Raw genomic sequence first — 21,301 nt, 5'->3', positions numbered from 1 at the left:
TGCGGCTGGTTGTGAGATATTAAATAATATCTCCGACTTGCTGGGGGGGGGGGGGGGGAATAAGGTAACCCATTACTGGGTTTTCTTAGAAAAAGCACAAATACAATGCACGTGGAATTCTCTGCCTCAGAAGGCAGTGGAGGCAAATTCTCTGGATGCTTCCAAGACAGTTAGATAGAGCTCTTAAAAATAGCGGAGTCAGGGGATATGGGGAGAAGGCAGGAAAGGGGTAATTGTGGATGATCACCAATGATCACAGTGAATGGCGGTGCTGGCTCAAAGGGCTGAATGGCCTACTCCTGCACCTATTGTCCATTGTCTATAAGAAATAAATGCATTCAAAGACACCATGCCTCAACTTTTCCAAAAATGCGAAGACACAGAAAACTTAAGAATTCAAAAAACGTAAGAATTTAAGACACAAAGTGCTGGAGTAACTCAGTGAGTCAGGCAACATCTCTGGAGAAGATGGAAAGACCATGTTTCAAGTCGGGATGGGAGATTGCAACCTTCACCTGGTGGACCCCGTTTCGACTAATGCAATCAACCTGACGGGCACAAACAAATAGATGTTGTTTATCATGCCACTTGATCTACAGCTTTAGGCTGTGCACGCCACAGGCAAGAAGGAGGAGGAGGTCGGGACCCTTCTTAGCACTACAGGAAGGGTGCCAAACCGAAACATCGCCTTTCCATGTTCTCCAGGGATGCTGCCTGACCCGCTGAGTGACTCCAGCACTGCATCTTAGTTTTTTTTTTGTAAAACAGCATCTCCAGTTCCTTGTATCTACTTAAGAATTTAGATGCTCAGCAGTACGAACAAACCTTTATCTGCTTCTATAAATGAAAATGAAAATTATTTTCAGCTGCCTGAACTTGGATTCACAGTGAATAACCAATAAACCTCTCCAGCTGCACCTCCCCACTAAACACCACTTCTTCATCCGAGGTGAATGTGCAACTTTAGTACCAGCATCATGGGGACATCATCCTCAAATTGAGAGGGTCGCTCTAAAACATTTAAAGAGGGAAACACGATGTTTGTGACACTTTTCCATCACACTTCACTTCAACTCATCGGAAGTCTTGAGCTATTGGAGGTTTTATGATTCTTACAATTCAACGTCGGAGAGAGAAACATAGAAACATAGACAATAGGTGCAGGAGTAGGCCATTCGGCCCTTTGAGCATGCACCGCCATTCAATATGATCATGGCTGATCATCCAACTCAGTATCCTGTACCTGCCTTCTCTCCATACCCCCCTGATCCCTTTAGCCACAAGGGGCACATCTAACTCCCTCTTAAATATAGCCAATGAACTGGCCTCAACTACCTTCTGCGGGAGAGAATTCCAGAGATTCACCACTCTGTGTGAAAAAAGTTTTCCTCATCTCGGTCCTAAAAGATTTCCCCTTTATCCTTAAACTGTGACCCCTTGTTCTGGACTCCCCCAAACATTGGGAACAATCTTCCTGCATCTAGCCTGTCCAACCCCTTAAGAATTTTGTAAGTTTCTATAAGATCCCCCCTCAATCTTCTAAATTCTAGCGAGTACAAACCGAGTCTATCCAGTCTTTCTTCATATGAAAGTCCCGACATCCCAGGAATCAGTCTGGTGAACCTTCTCTGTATTCCCTCTATGGCAAGAATGTCTTTCCTCAGATTAGGAGACCAAAACTGTACGCGATACTCCAGGTGTGGTCTCACCAAGACCCTGTACAACTGCAGTAGAACCTCCCTGCTCCTATAAACAAATTGTCATTTCAGGTCAATGATCATTCAACAGCCACTTGTGATGAAAGGACACACACACACACACCAGAAATGTACACATTGGACACGCTAGAAACATGTTCCTGATGTTGGGGAAATCCAGAACCAGGGGCCACAGTTTAAGAATAAGGAGTTAGCCATTTAGAATGGAGACGAGGAAACACTTTTTCTCACAGAAAGTGGTGAGTCTGTGGAATTCTCTGTCTCAGAGGGTGGTGGAGGCAGGTTCTCTGGATACTTTCAAGAGAGAGCTAGATAGGGCTCTTAAAAATAGTGGAGTCAGGGGATAAGGGAGAAGGCAGGGACAGGGTACTGATTGTGGATGATCAGCCATGATCACATTGATTGGCTCTAAGGGCCAAAAAGCCTAGTCCTGCACCTATTGCCTATTGTCTAAATGCTAAAAACTCTCTCCCTACAAATGCTGTCTGACCAATTGTTCCCTACATTTTTAATTCTTACTTTAGCATTTAGGCATTTGTTGGACTTTTGTCTAAATCACCATCCCTTTGCTTTGTTTTCAAATTGGTTAACAACGCTGTCCACTGCAACATAAATGAAGAAAGCTTTCTTTCCAAGTCTTGCATTCGGCCCTGATAACAGTTTTAGATGGAATCCATCCAACCCCCCCACACAGTAAAGAATCCTTTAATTTACTGGATTAAACAAACACTTGAAAATTATCTTAAAACCACAATAAGTTAAATTAAAAAAAATAAAAATCTATGGCCTCCATCTCTGCAACAGATTAATGATATTAACACAGACCAGTGAAGATGAAGGGTTTTGTAGGTTTTTTTTAAATTTGGTTGAGACCAGCATTTAGGGACAAGACTTTGAGCAGTTCCTGGGATCTGTAAGGGTTTCATTCCCAGAACTATACTATTAGATGAGAGGCAATTAGCTTTAGTTTATCAGTGTTAGTTTATTGTCACGTGTAACGAGGTGCAGTGAAAAGCTTTTGTTGCATGTCAACCAGTCAGCAGAAAGACAATGCCCGATTACAATGGAGCCATTCACAGTGTACAGATACATGATCAGGGAATAACGTTTAGTGCAAGACAAAGCTGGTAAAGTCGGATCAAAGATAGTCCGAGGGTCACCAATGAGATAGGCAGAGGTTCCCTAGTCGTGGTGGGATGGTTCAGTTGCCTGATAACGTGGGAAGAAGCTGTCCCTGAATCGGGTGATGTTCATTCTCACACCTCTATACCTTTAGTCTGACGGGAGAGGGGAGAAGAGGGAGTGGCCTCGTTCTTGATGATGCTACTGGCCTTGCCGAGGCAGCGTGAGGTGTAGATGGAGTCAATGGAAGGGAGGTTGGTTTGTGTGATGGTCTGGGTGGAGTCCACAATTCGCTAGAATTTCTTGCGGTCTTGGATGGGGCTGTCCCCAAACCAGGCTGTGATGCTTCCCGATAAAATGTTCTCTACGGCAGGGCAAATTAATGGGGTGACTGTGGACATTTGGAGATTATAATTGCACCTGTTTGTTTTGCTGCGTACTCTGTGTACATTTACCCGCAGAGCACCAAGAGTTAATGCCCCTGTCCCACTTAGGAAACCTGAACGGAAACCTCTGGAGACTTTGCCCCCCCCCCCCCCCCCCACCCAAGGTTTCCGTGCGGTTCCCGGAGGTTGCAGGTAGTGGAAGCAGGTAGGGAGACTGACAAAAACCTCCAGGAACCTCCGGAAACTGCACGGAAACCTTGGGTGGGGCGCAAAGTCTCCAGAGGTTTCCGTTCAGGTTTCCTTAAGTGGGACAGGGGCATTAGAAACTCAAGCACCAGAATCCTGACAATCATTTTTGGATTTGGATGGATTTGGACTTTTCAGTGCAACAAAATGGTTTAGCCTGCAGTCATAACATAGAATAAATAACAAACACTCAACACAGTTTAAAGTCCCAAAGTCATTGTCCCTTCTTCCCTCCTTGCATCTCCCTCTAATCTGCATTAATAAGTTTCTTAGTGTACATTTGTTTTTTTCTTTTTGACAGCACTTCACAGTTGATTCACTGGAGAGGTTGCAAACGTGTGAATTTATTGCACAATTATCCAAATATGAACTACTTCCGGCTGAAAAAGATCACCAGGAATAATCATCGTGTATATGTATTTAAAACCTGCAGGCTTTTCTCAAAACTTTCAACAGTTTAAACTACCCAGCAGATGGCGATAGACATGCGAGTCTTCATTGCTATTTTAACTTGCTATTGAAGACTGGAGGCCATTTTGTGTGTGGCTGCCTCTGCTGAGAATCTATGCTGCTGCCATGATATACATTATTAAATGTTGCTTATGGGGGAAAAGTGGAAGGTTTAAAAAAAAAATATCACCATGCACAGTCATTTGCAGCAACCCATCAGTTCTCCAATTCAGACTTTTCTCCACCGTCGAGGAAGGCCAATATGACTTAATCCAAAACTGTCTCTATATAAGAAGCTGAAGATTACAAAATTCAAATAAATAATTTGGTAGCTGAATCTGGGGAAAAAAATCAATTGGCTGCTCTGATTTCTGAAGCTGCAATAGACAGAATTTAAACACTAAAGCTTGGGTTCTGAAAAGTATGGAGACTTAATTGAACATTGTAGAACTAATGGGTGTGACTGAAATTCCGCCCAAATGGTTTTAGATTTCAATGGGCACGAGTGCAAGATTATACTTGTTCCAAAAATGGAGGTTTTAAACGGAGCAAAAAAAACATAACATTGTGTGAACTCTCAGATCTTTGCTGAGAATGAATCATATTCTGTGTGCCTGGACCCAATGCTCAGTGTCTGTCACTATTAATCTAACCGATACGAATAATTAACTCACCCTCTCATTTTTTCCTGTTTTTCTTCAAAATACTGGCTAAGTTTTGCTTGTTAAATAACTGCAAACACAGAAAAACTCAACTGTTACTACCGAGGAAACAAATATAGGCATTGCAATGTCATCCAAGAATGAAAACTAACTTCAAAAAATCCATTCAGAAGAATCCATCATTCATATCACATGTGCAACGGAAATGGCTTTTATACAAAACTATTCACAGATAGTTTAAAAAAGTAGAAATGCAAGATTAATATCTTGTTTCAATCTATGTCTGACCAGGAATATAGTGTTCTGGTTGCATTGAGCTCTTCGAAATATGGAATACTCTTCAAATATAATTTCTATTGACACAAGTTAAAAATCAATCCTTCTCCTTTTCAAGCCTGTCGTACATCAACTCTCCTCTTGATGCTCATGAAAGGTTACAGAGTTTTCCAGCCAGAAGCAGCATAAAATGCAGTGTTAAGCATTCCAGGCAATTCCACTTGTATTTATCTTTTGGGTTTATCCTCATTTACCCAGAGCAAGAGCATTAAATTCTCAGAATCATCCAGCATGCTTTAAATCTTAGCCACAGAGCAAGTGTCTCCAATTGACACCATCTTTCCTACGTAGAAACATAGCAAATATGTGGAGCGAGCAGGCCATATGTGCAGGAGCAGGCCATTCGGCCATTTGAGCCAGCACCGCCATTAAATATGATCATGGCTGATCATCCAAAATAAGTACCCCGTTCCTGCTTTCTCCCCGTATCCCACGTTTTCCTAGGCCAGAAGCAGCTCAGCCACTCAACCTGCGAATCAATTAATTCTCTAAGTCGTTTCAATTTCGGTCAGAAAAATAATTGTAAGTATGGTGTAAATACCCTGGTGCAATTTCATTTATGGACTCCACTGAGTTAAGGCAAAGCAAAACTCTTAAAGAGTGTTGTGACAACACTAGAATCGTAAGAGTCTTACAAGGTGGAAACAGGCCCTTCGGCCCAACTTGCCCGCACCGGCCAACATGTCCCATTCACCCGAGTCCCACCTGCCTGTGTTTGACCCATATATCCCTCTGAACCTGTCCCAACCATGAACCTGTCTAAATGTTTCTTAAACGTCGCGATAGTCCCTGCCTCATCTACCTCCTCCAGCAGCTCCTTCCATACATCCACCACCCGTTGTGTGAAAAAGTTACCCCTCAGATTCCTATTAAATCTTTCATCCCTCACCTTAATCAAGAGAGACTCTGTATCTATTCCCCCGATCTATTCCCCTCATTATTTTGTACACCTCCATACGATCACCCCTCATCCTCCTGCGCCCCAAGGAATAGAGTCCCAGTCTACTCAACCTCTCCCTATAGCTCAGTCCCACAAGTCCTGGCAACATCCTCATATTATAGATACCTATGATACAAGTATAGATACAAGTATGAACTGGAGAATTCTACGTATTAGTGAGCTCAAATTAGTAATACAAGCAGTCAAAATACATGAACAATACGGTAGGTGCATGTATGGATTTTGAGGATTCGACGGTTTAGCCAGCTTTAAGTAGCAGTACAAGTAGTTGATGTTAAGCATCGCTGCATAACGGGTTAACCTTCAATAGGAAAAATCCTTGTGCGATGACTGTTAGAGGCGTGATGTAGGTCGGGGTTGTAGCCAAGGGTAGAACAACAAACATTACAAATTCCATGCAACATAAAATTACCATTAAGATAGAGTCTCAGTACACAGTAAGAAAGAGCTCTTGAACATTTTACTTAGACTATTCCCACCTTAAATATATTGCCAATGGTCCCTTCGAGGGCCGTTCGATAACTTGCATTGAGATTCAGCAGAAGAACACTAAAATCCAGTTCTGTGCAACTTTCACTTCAACATTGAATTTAGTTACTAAAATATTGGATAAAAATCCCTCAAAAAAGGGTGATATCTGATGCTAATTTGAATTAATGAACATAAATATTGTTTCAAATTCCCAGGGATTCCCAAATTTGTTTTATTAATTTGTGGCCCAGACCATGAAGTGTTTTAAGAATATTATTGACCATCATTGTAAATTACCTTTTAGACTTCAGAGATACAGCATGGAAAGAGGCCCTTCAGCCCACCGAGTCCGTGCCGACCAACGATCACCCCATACATAAACTGTATCCTACACACTAGGGACAATTTACAATTTTAGCAAAGCTAATTAACCTACAAACCATTGATCTTTAGAGTGTGGGAGGAAACCGGAGTAGCTGGAGAAAACCCACATGGTCACTGGGAAAACGTGCAAACTCCACACAGACAGGATCGACCCGAGTCTCTGGTGCTGCAAGCAGCAACTCTACCACTGTGCCACCGTGCTGCGCCATTTAATGCGCTAACACGGCCACTTTGCAATTAAAGGAGACAAAAATACTGGAGAAACTCAGTGGGTGAGGCAGCATGAGACCAGCATTTTTGTCTACCTTCGATTTTCCAGCATCTGCAGTTCCTCCTCAACCACTTTGCCATTGGTATTTGCGGGATAGAACATGGATTGAAAACTCACTCAACACTTCATGGAAAGCTTTGTTAATTATCATCAAGGGCCACATGGTCAATTAGAACCCACAATTTGGTTACACTTCGTTAAGTTTTCTGGGTGAGAATAGCTTTTTGCTGCAGTGTGTAAAAAAAAAAAAATCAAACTGCTTTAAGTGTGAATCCATTTCTAAAAACCTGATTTTGCTTTCCAATGAGCAGTGTTTTTTTTAAAACAATGTGGCTGGGATTTGAGATTTCTTATCGTACCTTTAGATTTCCAACGCTTTCTTCAAATGATTTGAAGGTAGGCGATTCCCTGAAATTAAGAACAAGAGGAAACGTTTGAATGCGTCATAATTAAGCACACACACACACACATCTACAGACGATTCAACAGGTCAGAGCCACAGAATGTGGAAACGTATCTCTCTCTAAATATTATTGATAAAAATACATCTCTTGATGCTCCTGAACACATCATCAGTGTGATGTAGCCTGGGGTCATTGGGTGTTTCGAGTCTTTCAACATCAGACACCCTCACCCAGGCGACCCAGCCGTGGTTGATCAGACCCCGACTCGTGTTCAGGTGGCATTCGCTCTCCTCGTGAACCTTCGCTCCTGATCCAGAGCCATCTCGAGGCCTTCGCTAGAATACATCGTACACAAATCTTGAAACTGTACAACTGCACCAAAACAATGAGCCCTGAAAATGCAGCACTAAACTTGGGAGGGGAATCAAAAGGTGACCTCCTGGACAAGAGGTGCAAGCAGAAATGTAGTAACTTCACAAAGGAAAACGAGTTTTAGTGTAATAATACATTACCTCATGGCAGGCATGCTTATTGAATGACGTATGGAGTAACTGCTACTTGGAAGCATTAAGAAAGGGAAAAATAGCTCAAGTTAAAAAGTTGAGTTCGCCCAAAGGGCATGATAGATTGTTACACAGAGCAAAACATTAGTTTTTCAACATCAACCATTAGAGAGCAAATTAAATAGCTAGGTAAACACGGGCTTACAACCAACAAGAAGTTTAATAGAAGTTTACAATCTTCAAATTAATTAATGTTCAAATATACAGGGAATGAATGAATGATGAATGTAAATGATTGACAAACACCAAGTTCTCCTCATGTCCCAAACCTATTGCACGGGTACAGGCCCACCATCAATTTTTCAGCACCCTTGGTTCCAGAGCCTTGCTAGATTACCCGTTATGCCAGACTAACAGAAGTCATGTAATAATAATCCAACAGGACACCTCTGACCCACTAATTATACTCCTCCCTTGTCTCTGGAGCTCCATGGACTGCTAGAAACTTGAATAAAGAATTAACGATCAACAAAGCAAAGATTTAAGTATTTTCAGATGGAGACACGGGTCCCCAAAGAGTGTGAGCCACACGCAATGCTTGCATAATTTTGGCCGGATTAAAGGAGGTGCCGGAAAATCAGTGGTGGACCTGCATCAGGAACTGTTCCTGAGCCTGAAGACAGTGCATGAGCACTGGGATGTCCATCAGTTCTCACACTCTGAGGAACTGGCTTACAATAGGTGTGTTTATAATCACCTTTGAATATACACAGCCATGAATCATCAGCTACAAATCATTATGCCGTGGGCAGCAATTGTGTCTGGGGGGTGATATCATTAATACAGCCAGATTGTCAACTTTGAGCAGTGCTAACTTGACTGTTCACTGGGGCCCAAACCCAACACCAACTTCAGCAGCAGGCTCCATCTGAATATGTCAGAAGAGTTGCGCCTTCAGGGAATCCCCCATTTCTTTGATTGGCTTTTGATAAATTTACACAACTTAAATCTGCGTAAGATTATCAAGAGCAGTGCACAAGGCTGGAGGTCAGTTACTAATACACTTCACCCTCCATTCAGCCCTTCACCCCATCATAAGCGACAGGAGCAGAATTAGACCATTCGGCCCATCAAGTCTACTCCGCCATTCAATCAAACTCTTCCAAAAACACGCCAGGTAGTCTAGACTAAGAATGACTTTGTAATCCAGTTTAACAAGGGACAGAGATCAAAGGCGGGGGAACTGTGTTCAGAAACAGAATAGCCAGAGCTGTGAAAAAACCGAACTACCACTTCGCATTTTTATGCTCCAGTGTGGAATCAAATTTAGACTGAATTTATGGCCTTCAACACCTTTTACTGCTCAACACCACTTCACACGACAGCCACAGATGTGGTGTGAATGCACTTTTGAACAGGAATTGAATCTGCCAAATCAAGGCCTGTGATCAAGCAATTTCACAAACACAGAAATCCCCGTCAAATGTTCAACTATGTCCGAGATGAAGGCGACACATTTATCTTACCTAAAGGACTGAGAAAAAGGGTGAGACCTGAAATAAGGCAATAACAGAAAGGAAAGATAGGTCAGCCAGAACAGAGATAATCCAGGCCAATAAAATATCACCAGCTTGCTTCATGGAAGAGCAACAGAATCATCCGATGACTAGCATGATGATGATAGTCAAAGTGTCATTGCAAATGATTCTAAAGTGCTATTTCAAAATAATTAAACATCAGGAAAGAATACCCAAAACTATGTAACAAGCCATACTGAGCATTTCCAGGCAAAAGATCTTGGGCTGTGAACTAATTACAAAGTCCGCTTTTGGAAATCACAAATCGCACTCAAGTATACAAATGTACTCTCGGAAGTGGTTCATTTGAAAAACAATGGAATGAAAAATAGATTAGAAGTACACTCCAAAACATGGACACAAAGCAATAAATCCGACAGACACATCCAAATATTAAATGATATCCGAATTATTATAACTCCCTGTAAAAAGAGAAAAAATGTAATACAAACTGAACACAATGGACTAATATGAGAGAACGTATTTCTGAGTCAAGACAAAAATACTAGGATTTATAAATTCTTTGCAAACATATCATAAACTATCTAGCTGTTTGCCATCTTTGAGCAAGAGTTGGTTAGGCTCTGGGTTTTAGCTAACCAGACCAGTGAAGAAAGCTAATGGCATGTTGGCCTTCATAATGAGAGGATTTGAGTATAGGAGGTCCTTCTGCAGTTTTACACGGCCCTATTGTGACCACATCTGGAGTACTGCGTGTAGTTCTGGTCTCCTCTCCTTGAGGAATGACATCCTTGCTATTGAGGCAGTGCAGAGTAGGTTCACCAGGTTAATTCCCGGGATGGTGAGACTGTCATAGGAAAGATTGGAAAGACTAGGCTTGTATTCACTGGAATTTAGAAGAATTTAAAGGGATCTTATAGAAACATATAAAATTATAAAAGGACTGGACAAGCTAGATGCAGGAAAAATGTTCCCAATATTGGGGATCCAGAACCAGGGCCCACAGTCTAAGAATAAAGGGGAGGCCATTTAAAACTGAGATGAGAAAAAACGTTTTCACACAGAGTGTTGTGAATTTATGGAATTCCCTGCCACAGAAGGCAGTGGAGGCCAAGTCACTGGATGAATTTAAAAGAGAGTTAGATAGAGCTCTAGGGGCTAGTGGAATCAAGGGATATGGGGAGAAGGCAGGCAGGGGCTACAGATTGTGGATGATCAGCCATGATCACAATGAATGGCGGTGATGGCTCAAAGGGCCAAATGGCCTCCCCCAGCACCTATTGTCTATGTTTTCTACGTTTTCTAATGCAAGAATCACAGGCTCTTGCACTGATTGAACAAGAGATATCTGACGGGGCAGGCAGATGGGTCGTTTGAGTTGATAGGCACTTTCTGCTGCTCCCAAAGCAGGCGTTCCAGGTTCTCATTCCCTCCAAAAATGTGCGTCCTTTGCTCGGAGTGGTCATGGCTTAGAGATTCCCAGGGAGTCAAGAGTTGCGGCTCAGTACAGTGCCCAGTGGCTCAGCTCGGGCAACAGAGTGGTGCAGCTGGTAGAGCCGCTGCTTCACAGCCCCAGAGACCTGGGTTTGATCCCGACCTTGGGTCCTGTCTGTGTGCAGTTTGCATGGTCTCCCCGTGACCATGTTTACATTTATTACTGATTGGTGTATTGAAGTACAGTGGAAAGCTTTGTTTTGCGTGCTATCCAAACAGATCAGATACCATACATGAATACAAACAGGACAGACTCAAGTACAGCAGGTGGAGCAAAGGGGAAATGCAGAATGGATCAGTTCCACAGACCAATGTTCGCAATGGGGTAGAGGTGAATTAGCTTATAGAAGGGCAGTTCAGAAGCCTGATAAAAGAGGGGAAGAAGCTGTTCCTGAGTATGGTGGTGTCCGCTTTCAAGCTTCTGTACCTTCTGCCGGAAGGGAGCGGTGAGATGAAATGACTGAGGTCCAGTTTCCTCCCACATCCCACAGACATGCTGTTTGAAGGCTAATTGGCCTCTGAACATGTTGTAAGATTGTTTTACAATAGATGCAAACAATCAATTTTGAAGGAAGGGAATTAATTATTGAAGTGAAGGCTGACTGGTACGTTTCCAACTTAAGAGAAAGAAAGGAAACAGTCTTGCTTAAGTGTTTTAACGGAGATTGGAAGCAATTACAGCAGAATGCAGAGAGGCCCATGAAATCAGTGAAGTCACATGGTGATAATAGCAAAATTCATGGCAACAACTCAAGAGTTTGACAAATAAATGGGTAAAAGCTGCAGTGGCTGGAAACACAAAATAAAGTAACATGGGACTAAATTACAAAAACAGACGGTACAGTGTGTATTTTGTGACTGTCCTCGATGCAAAAGACTGAATGTCACAGTGAAGGTGTAGTTAACAGTTGGTGCTGTAACAGGGTCTGCTTCCTTCCTAACAGGGCAGCACAGTGATGCAGCGGTTGAGTTGCTGCCTTACAGCGCCAGAGACCCAGGTTCCATCCTACATTCTCCCTGTGACCACGGGCGTTTTCTCGGACGAATAACGTTCGTGAATAGGGCGATTGCTGATCGGCATGGACTCAGTGGGCCAAAGGGCCCCGTTTCCATGCTACAGTATCTCTACAGTAAACCAAGTTCAATCCTGACCACCAGGCGAGTTTTGCAGCGTTTGCATGTTTTGCCTGTGACCAGTTGGGCTTGTCCCAGGTGCTCGGATTGCCTCGCACACCCCAGGTTAATTGTTCACAGTAAATTATCTCCATTGCAGGTTGAGTGGGCGGAAAATCCGGGTGGAGTTGACAGCAATGGGAGGTAATAATGGGTTACAAGGAAATAAGTAAGGGAAATCTAATTGGTAAGTCTGTGCTGAGAGCTGGCATTAACTCAATTGGTTAAATAGCAACCACCTCCCTCTGAAGAAAATAAGGATACATTTCAGAAATGCGTATCTACAAAGAAAGACATTTAGCCCTGCACCTGTATCGCAACGGCAAGGGACAAATGCCCTTTGCAATTACTGCTTAATTATGGTTTAACAGGTTTGGAGGGTATTGGGCCTAACTCAGGCAAGTGGAACTAGTGTAGATGGGACTCTTTGTTCAGTGTGTCCAAGTTGGGCTGCAGGGCCTGGTTCCACACCGAATGACTATGTCTAATTCGCTGCCAGGAAAGTCCTGTTTGAAGAGGCTCTGCTCCTCACACTGACGCATTTCCACCCATCTCTTCTCATATCCAATGTTGGGGATAGACAGCATCCGAGTACCAAGCTTGTTTCAACTCCTTCCCTTCCATTCATTCAAATATCTAGTAATAAAAGCTTGAAATTCAAGCTCTACAACAATACAACATTGTATGCAAAGAGCCAAGTTAATATTTTACAGCTTTCCCAATATTTGTCCAGCACTTTGGGCGGTGACGGTGGCGCAGCAGTAGAGTTGCTGCCTTATAGCGAATGCAGCGCCGGAGACCCAGGTTTGATCCTGACTATGGGTGCTGTCTGTACGGAGTTTGTACGTTCTCCCTGTGGGTTCTCCCCGAGATCTTCAGTTTCCTCCCACACTCCAAAGACGTACAGGTTTGTAGGTTAATTGGCTTGGTAAATATGATAAGAATTGTCCCTAGTGGGTGTAGGATAGTGTTAATGTGCGGGGATCACTGGCTGGTGCTGACCCGGTGGGCCGAAGGGCCTGTTTCCACGCTTTATCTCTAAAACTAAAACTAAATTAAAACAATACATCATAGCTGCTTCTGAGAAATCTCCCTCAATCTTAAATATTAAAAAAAAAAAAAAATGACCCTGGTCCTGTGTTTGGAAAATGTTCAACATTGAGACAAAGGAACAACTTTTTTTTTTGATGTGCCTAAAAAGAAAATTAGTTAACAACAAAAAATCAAAAATCAGCACATCTAGAATACACTAAAGTAAAGACATGCAACTACTCAATTCCAAACAAAATTCAAAAATCTAAATGCAAATTTTAACATGCATAAGCACAACACAGCAAGAAGCACAAAATGCTGGAGTAACTCAGCGGGGACAGGCAGCATCTCTGGAGAGAAGGAATATGTGACATTTCTTCAGAGGGTCTCAACCTGAAACATCACCCATGCCTTCTCACCAGAGACGCTGGCTGTCCTGCCGAGTTACTCCAGCATTTTGTGTCCATCTTTGGTTTAAACCAGCATCTGCAGTTCCTTCCAACACACAACACAAGAAGCATGCAGGATGGTTTTGAAAGCCGCAGCATTCTAGACTCTATTCACATGATTGGATCTTCTATTTCTAACAAATAAATCTTGGTCTCTATTTGGAATTCATAATGAAATTAGATGTTTTTATTCAAAAAGTCAAGCACATTTTCAAGTTTTAATGTTAGGGTGTGGTAGTGGAAGACCAGGGGGAGGTGAATTGATATTGGGGGAACAAGGAAATGGCAGAACAGTTAAACAAGTACTTTGGCTCTGTCTTCACTACGACACAAACAATCTCCCAGAAATACGATGGGACCGAAGGGAATCCACATTGGTCAGGAAATGTTGGGATCGAAGGAAGATAAATCCCCAGGGCCTGGTCGTCTGCATCCCAGAGTACTCAAGGAGCTGGCCTTAGAAATCGTGGATGCATTGGTGATCATTTTCCAATGTTCTCTCGACTCTTGATCAGTTCCTGTGGACTGGAGGGTAGCCAATGTAACTCCACTTTTTAAGAAAGGAGAGAGAGAGAGAGAAAACAGGGAATTATAGACCAGTTAGTTAGCCTTACATAGGTTACACAAAAAGGCTGGAGAAACTCAGCGGGTGCAGCAGCATCTATGGAGCGAAGGAAATAGGCAACGTTTCGGGCCGAAACCCTTCTTCAGTTAGCCTTGCATAGGTAGAGGGGAAGATGCTTGAGTCTATTATTAAAAACGTTATAGCAGAACATTTGGAAAGCAGTGACAGGATCGGTCCAAAGTCAGCATGGACTGATGAAGAGGAAATCATGCTTGATTAAGCTTCTGGAATTTTTTGAGGATGTAACAAGTAGAATGGATAAGGGAGAGCCAGTGGATGTGGTGTAACTTGACTTTCAAAAAGCCTTTGACAAGGTTCCACGCAAGAGGATAGTGTGCAAAATTAGAGCACATGGTATCGTGGGTAGGGTATTGACATGGATAGAGAACTGGTTGGCAGACAGGAAGCAAAGAGTAGGTATTAACAGGTCATTTTTAGAAAGGCAGGCTGTGACTAGTGGTGTGCCGCAAAGCTTGGTGCTTGGACCCCAGTTATTTACAAAATATATTAATGATTTAGTTGAGGGAATTAAATGTGACATCTCCAAGTTTGCGGATGATACAAAGCTGGGTGGCAGTGTGAGCTGCGAGGAGGATGCCATGAGGCTGCAGGGTGACTTGGTGAGTGGGCAGATGCAATATAATGTGGATAAATGTGAGGCTATCCACTTTGGTAGCAAGAACAGGAAGGCAGATTATTATCTGAATGGTGTTAGATTAGGAAAAGGGGAGGTGCAACGAGACCTGGGTGTGTTTGTACATCAGTCACTTAAAGTAAACTTGCAGGTACAGCAGGCAGTGAAGAAAGCTAAGGGCATGTTGGCCTTCATAGCAAGGATTTGAGTTTAGGAGCAAGTAGGACCCTGCAGTTGTTCAGGGCCCTGGTAAGATCGCACCTGGAGTATTGTGTGCAATTTTGGTCTCCTATTTTGTGGAAAGACATTATTGCTAATGAGGGAGTGCAGCATAGGTTCGCCATAGGTTAATTCCTGGGATGGCAAGACTGACATATGATGAAAGAATAGGCCGACTGAGCTTGTATCGGAATTTAGGATGAGAGGGGTTCTGAAAGAAACATAAAATTCTTAACAATTGGACAGGCTAGATGCAGGAAAAGTGTTCCCGATGTTGGGTGAGTCCAGAACTAGGGGACACAGTTTAAGAATAGGCCATTTAGGACTGAGATGAGAAAAAAAACTTCTTCACCCAGATAGTTGTGAATCTGTGGAATTCTCTGCCACAGAAGGCAGTGGGGCCAATTCACTGGATGTTTTCAAGAGAGAGTTAGATTTACCTCTTAGGACTAAAGGAATCAAGGGATATGGGGGAAAAAGCAGGAACGGAGTTCTGATTTTAGATGATCAGCCATGATCATATTGAATGGCGGTGCTGGTTCGAAGGACTTAACGGCCTACTCCTGCACCTATTTTTCTATGTTTCTATGAATAGCACAAAAAACAACTGGTTTCCAAAATAGTTGCTTTGTGAGAGGGGGAGCAAACAAAATCTCTGGCAGAACATATGAAGGATGCTGAAATACTTTGTCAAATGGGTCACAAAAGACAATTCAGCACCTTATGAACATGGGAACTGCACAGAAAAATGAGCGAAACAAAGCACTCTTGTTTACATTAAGTATTAGCCAAATTGATATTAAAAATTGCCTCTTGTTAATACTGCACTAATGCATGTCTGTACATTTGCATGTCTGTACCCCATTGCATAACATTTATAAAATTAATGATGTAAAAAAAAAATCAAGTGGTCAAATGGGCTATGTTATTCACTGTGTCCAATATGAAGAAATCTCAAATTATGTTTCTGGTTCAGTTCACTGTGACTGATTGCAATTAAACCAGATGTTGGCGCTGTAATGCTGTAACTGATGTGAAGAGAGGCTAAAATGATACTTACCTGTCAATACAAGGTTCACATTTCACGACAGAAAAATATTCTGTACCTTAGTCCAGCAGTTTAGTTTCATACTAATAAAGCGAGTGACAGCACAGCAGATTACTTGTTTGATTAGCTAGTTCATAGCAAAATGAAGCTGATGTTAGATTACGAAATGCAGGAAACCTAGACACAACATGCAACATTTGACGCTCTAAACAGTAGAGAATTAAAACGTTGGTTTTTGAAATTCAAGAAAAAAAATCATCTAGCCCAATTAGTTAACAGTAAATGCCATCTAATTGTCATGATGATTTTGCGCCTTTGATAAAACTATGCAAGGTTGGCGACTAAATTAAAGATTAGCATGCAATTCCTTCATCAACACTGGGGTCCAATCAATCACCATTAAATAAAATGTTGTCCATATAGGTACAATTTCTATAAGGGACATTTGGATAATTAAAGCATGGAGTCACAGCCAAGATTGTTCCCAAATACTAAGAGTATCACAGTTGGGAGACACAAAATGCTGGAGTAACTCAGCGGGACAGGCAGCATCTCTGGAGAGAAGGAATGGGTGATGTTTCGGGTCGAGACCCTTCTTCATACTCCAGCATTTTGTGTCTACCTTCGATTTAAACCAGAATCTGCAGTTCTTTCCTACATATCAACGTAGGGATATATGCGGTGAGAATATTAACAGTCCCCACAAAATAACATTAAACATTAAAAACTCAACAATAAAGTTCAACAGCAACAGATAAAATTAACCCTAATGTCAATAGACCGATTTTAAAATGAATTTCATGTGTATTTAGCCAATATCTTTTTTTACTGTCAATAATCAGAATATCGGCATTTTACATTGCCCTGCTCATTTAAAACACTGGATGCATAATTACGTTGAACAAGCAAGTCAGGTGATGGTGGATTGGTTCTATACCAATATTTTTGCAATTGCATCATTTATTCCAGGGGAAGAGAGAGAGCCAAAATTATTTTGAAGACTTTTTTCTGCAAGATGGATTTTTACCAGGTTTCACCAAATTCAAGAAAAAACACCAAAACAACATGAAAATTGTAAATGATTAAAGATTCATTACTAACAGAGATAATGAGATAATTTAAAGAGCCACTAATTGAATTTAATGCCTGCATCACAATTTTTTGAAGTGCAAGAGTCTTTCAAGAACAAACTTACTTGATTTCACCCAGCGTCCTACTCAGCACTGACCCAACACTAGATATGGCGCTCGAAGTCTTGGATCCAGCTGTAGAAAGTGTCGCTTGAGTCTTCTTGTAACTGTGTTTAAAAAAATAAAGATTAGTTTATTGACATCTAGTTTAATCACATCATCAAACCTGCTAAACATTGCAGAATACAAAGAAATCGCAAAATAAACCCTACAATGTCCCTACCTACCAATGCCCATGTAAAAAAGAGTGGATTAGAAACTTTATTGTGGCTACACACATGGCGTCAATGATGAGATAACTAGACAAGATGACAAATGGAGACAATTTGTCAAGCCGAAAGTAGGCAACAAAAAAAAAAAAGCAGATTACAATTATTGATTCATTCTCAAGCCTGGGTGAATTAAAATGTTTTGTAAATTATTGTCCAGCACTCTCGGATGAAACTTATGACGAACTAAAAGTGCAAACCCTTACATACATAATACTGTTGTTTGAAATATTTTAAATGAAAACTAAATAAAAATCACAACTCTCCTACACACAAACAGACTCAAAACGAAAACCAGGCTGAGGAACGGAAGCATAAAGAATTGGAATTCTATTTCCAAGCAAGCATTAAACACACCCATTTCAAGAGAAAAAAAATGAAAGACAAAGTGCTGGAGTAACTCAGTGGGTCAGGCATCATCTCAGGAGGACATAGATGGGTCCTACTTGCTGGAGTAACTCAGCGGGTCAGGCAACATCTCAGGAGGACATGGATAGGTGATGTTTCAGATCAGGAACCTCATTTTCTTTGCTGATTACCTCGTTCTTTGTTATCCATTTCAGGGTTTTCTTCGCATCAACAGATGTCACCAGCTCCTCACCTGAACATGCTGTTGGGACAGTACCAATTTGTACTGACTGAGGAAGTATTAAAGAATCACACATGCCCATCAGGAAGCAGACATGTCCTGGCCTACTTCACCTCACATAACACAATGGCAGCCAACACTCACAAGGGGCCGGGTAATTCACCAGCCAAACTTAAATTACAATCTGGCAATAATTCAAAAACTGTACAATGTCTGTAAACAGTAGCAACAGATCAAGGCAATTGGCAGAAGCACTATCAAATAAAAACTGTGGCCTAGTCACAAGGAAATAGGAACAAAGACGCAAACTCAGAGCATCTTAAAACAAAAGTAAAAACAGGGAATATCTGACAAAATAGAAACATCTAAAGCTTAAATAAATAAGGCAAACATTCAAGAAAAAGTAAATGCAACATTCAAGAACGGTCAGGCCAAGTAACAGAATAGATTTAAAGTCAAAGTCAAATTTATTCGTCACATGCACCCGAAGGCGCAGTGAAATGAATGTATTACATTTTGTCCCAAATCACTAACCGAATCATGGTTTTATTATCTGATGCCTTTGTGCAGTAATTCAGTGGGCTACAGTAAGTTTTGATTGAACAATATCCGGTGGAAGCCACTTCGATGTAACACCAAGTTTTTTTTTCAAAATTATCCAATATTACACAATTCAACGCAGTTTTGCTGGATTTTTCATCTAGCAAAACGCATGTCTAAAGTTTCCACATTTCAAAAGGACTTCAACAAATCTTTCAATTTTGTCAAGCTTTCTAAAGTGAAAAGATGAAGATTCATGGAGTTCCACTGTGGGTAGCCACGGGTGGCGCAGCAGTAGAGTTGCTGCCTTACAGCGCCAGAGACCCGGGTTCCATCCCGACTACTGCTGCTGTCTGTACGGAGTTTGTACGTTCTCCCCACGACTGTGTGGGTTTTCTCCAAGATCTTCAGTTTCCTCCTACACTCCAAAGACGTACAGGTATGTAAGTGCATATTGGCTTGGTGTAAGTGCAAATTGGCCCTCGAGTGTGTAGGATAGTGTTAATGTGCGGGGATCGCTGGTCAGAGCGGACACAGTGGGTCAAAGGACCTGTTTCCGCACTGTATCTCTAAACTAAATACTGCAATGTGTAGGAAAGAACTGCAGATGTTGGTTTAAATCGAAGGTAGGCACAAAATGCTGCAGTAACTCAGTGGGACATGCAGCATCGCTGGAGAGAATGGGTGACGTTTTGGGTCGAGACCCTTCTTCAGACTGATCTAAACTGTGCAATGTTCAGCTGAAGCTTGCTCAGAGCCATCAGCAAATGAACGAACAATTCTCAAAGCACCAGCTGACAACAGAACTATGCACCACACCCAAGGATTAAAACTCGTCAACAGAATATTTCAATTGGAGTTTTCATACAAAATGATCCAATCAGGTAAATGATTCATACAGCACAAGACCAGAACATTTGGCAAGCGCCTTAGATCATTTTACTGTTAAATTAACTGGATGTGGGAATAACAGAAGGAAAAGCCTGAAAACATCACACAATTCCCAAGCCTTTCACCTAGAGTTCAGGATAAACATCCCTGTCCAATATCACAGCTATTTTTTAAAGTTAATGTAATTTCAAGCTGAATATTACATTAATTAGCCTCTAATAAAAAATCATTTCCATAACGTTTTCTTCGCTCTCAATACCATACAGTTCATTTATGGGAAGAGCTCGGACATTATACTAAGCTGAGAAACCTTTGTGAGTGATCTGGAGGAGAAGGAGTAAGTCTGGACTGGTAGTTGTACTCTAAACAGATATGACATGAAACCAAGAGGTGCTTCTGGGAGATAGACTCAAAATGCTGGAGTAACTCAACGAGTCAGGCAGCATCTCTGGAGAAGAGTTCCCACCCGAAAAATCACCTACTTCCTTTCTCCAGAGATGCTGCCTGGCCCTGAGTCACTCCAGCATTTTGTGTCCATCTTCAGTACAAACCAGCATCTGCAGTTCCTTCCTACACAAGTGCTCCTAGAAACTACACAATATGGGGCATAAGGAGCTGAAAGAATATGTGCGATTACAGTTAATATCTCAGCTCCAGAATTGGGTCCATGGATATTAGCAGGTCGGAACTGGAACAGGGGGGAGTGGGGGAGGATGAGTCAATGCAGGAAGAACTAAGTGCAGTGGGCCTGCCTGGTCAGACCTGCTTCTGGATCTAGGGCAAGAGATGACCAGGGGCACTGCAAGGTTGGAAGATGTGGAGAGAAGATCTCCTAAGAAAATTAGGTCAATAAATGTTGGCCCATTAACCCAAGCAACACAGCGACACAGATGCTGCCCAACAGTGATCCTGATCTTGGGTGCGGTCCGCGCAGAATTAGCACATTCTCCGTGAGTTTCCTCCAGGTGCTTTGGTCTACTCCCACATTGCAAAGATGTGAAGGTTATTGGGTTAATAGGCCCGAGCGTGTCAGGTGTGGATGAGAAAGTAAGATAAAGAAGAACTACTGTGAACAGGTGATGGATGGCCAGCATGGACTCGGTGGGCCAAAGAACCCGTTTCCTTGCTGCATCTTTGAAAACGAAACAATAATGTGAGACAAAAGCCTAATATTCAACCTTTGGGAGAGGATGGGTGGGGGAGGGGGGGGGGGGGGGGGGGGGGGTGGGCAATCAGAGGGAGGTACAAGAATGTCTCCTAAATCTGATGTTTGACTTCTGCAAGGTCGTAGAGAGATCGCCAGCATAGAACAGCACCACCCTTGTAGAATGATAAGAATGTCAGAGTAGACAAAAATGCTGGAGGAAATCAGCGGGTGAGGCAGCATCTATGGAGCGAATGAAATGGGCAACGTTTCAGGTCGAGACCCTTCTTCAGACTCAATGTCAGGATAGGTTCTCAGTGAGAAGAATATTGCGAGTTCCAGGGGCAGTAGTTTAGAGTTAGTGAGGGGAGTGGAAAAACCAAGGCATTCAATGCCCCCATCAGCAGGTAGCAATTCATAGATTGAGAGAAGGCCAGAAGGAACTGTGCAGGTGGATCTACAATTCTGGATGAGGAGAAAATACTTTTAATGAACAGCTAGGTGGCTAATGATGCAAATTGCATTGAGTACCACATCAAACCAGCGGAAGAA

The 21,301-nt window shown here is 42.2% G+C and overlaps 1 protein-coding gene across 4 annotated transcripts in view; it reads right to left on the bottom strand.

Annotated features, from left to right (window-relative positions):
- The window catches only part of LOC129707520 (tumor protein D54-like), a 48,196-nt gene that overhangs the window by 4,644 nt on the left and 22,251 nt on the right, over window positions 1-21,301 (bottom strand). For all 4 annotated transcript variants that reach the window (XM_055652631.1, XM_055652634.1, XM_055652630.1 and 1 more), the window contains 2 exons: window positions 17,322-17,423; window positions 7,367-7,415 (listed from right to left, as the gene is read on the bottom strand). In XM_055652631.1, coding sequence (XP_055508606.1) covers window positions 7,367-7,415; window positions 17,322-17,423 — 151 coding nt within the window. The remainder of the gene's footprint in view (window positions 1-7,366; window positions 7,416-17,321; window positions 17,424-21,301) is intronic.

This window comes from Leucoraja erinacea, chromosome 21 (assembly GCF_028641065.1).
Source record: "Leucoraja erinacea ecotype New England chromosome 21, Leri_hhj_1, whole genome shotgun sequence".
NCBI classification, from domain to species: Eukaryota; Metazoa; Chordata; class Chondrichthyes; order Rajiformes; family Rajidae; genus Leucoraja; species Leucoraja erinaceus.
The sequence above is the reverse complement of the archived record's forward strand: the minus strand, read 5'-3'. Positions and strand labels throughout refer to the sequence as shown.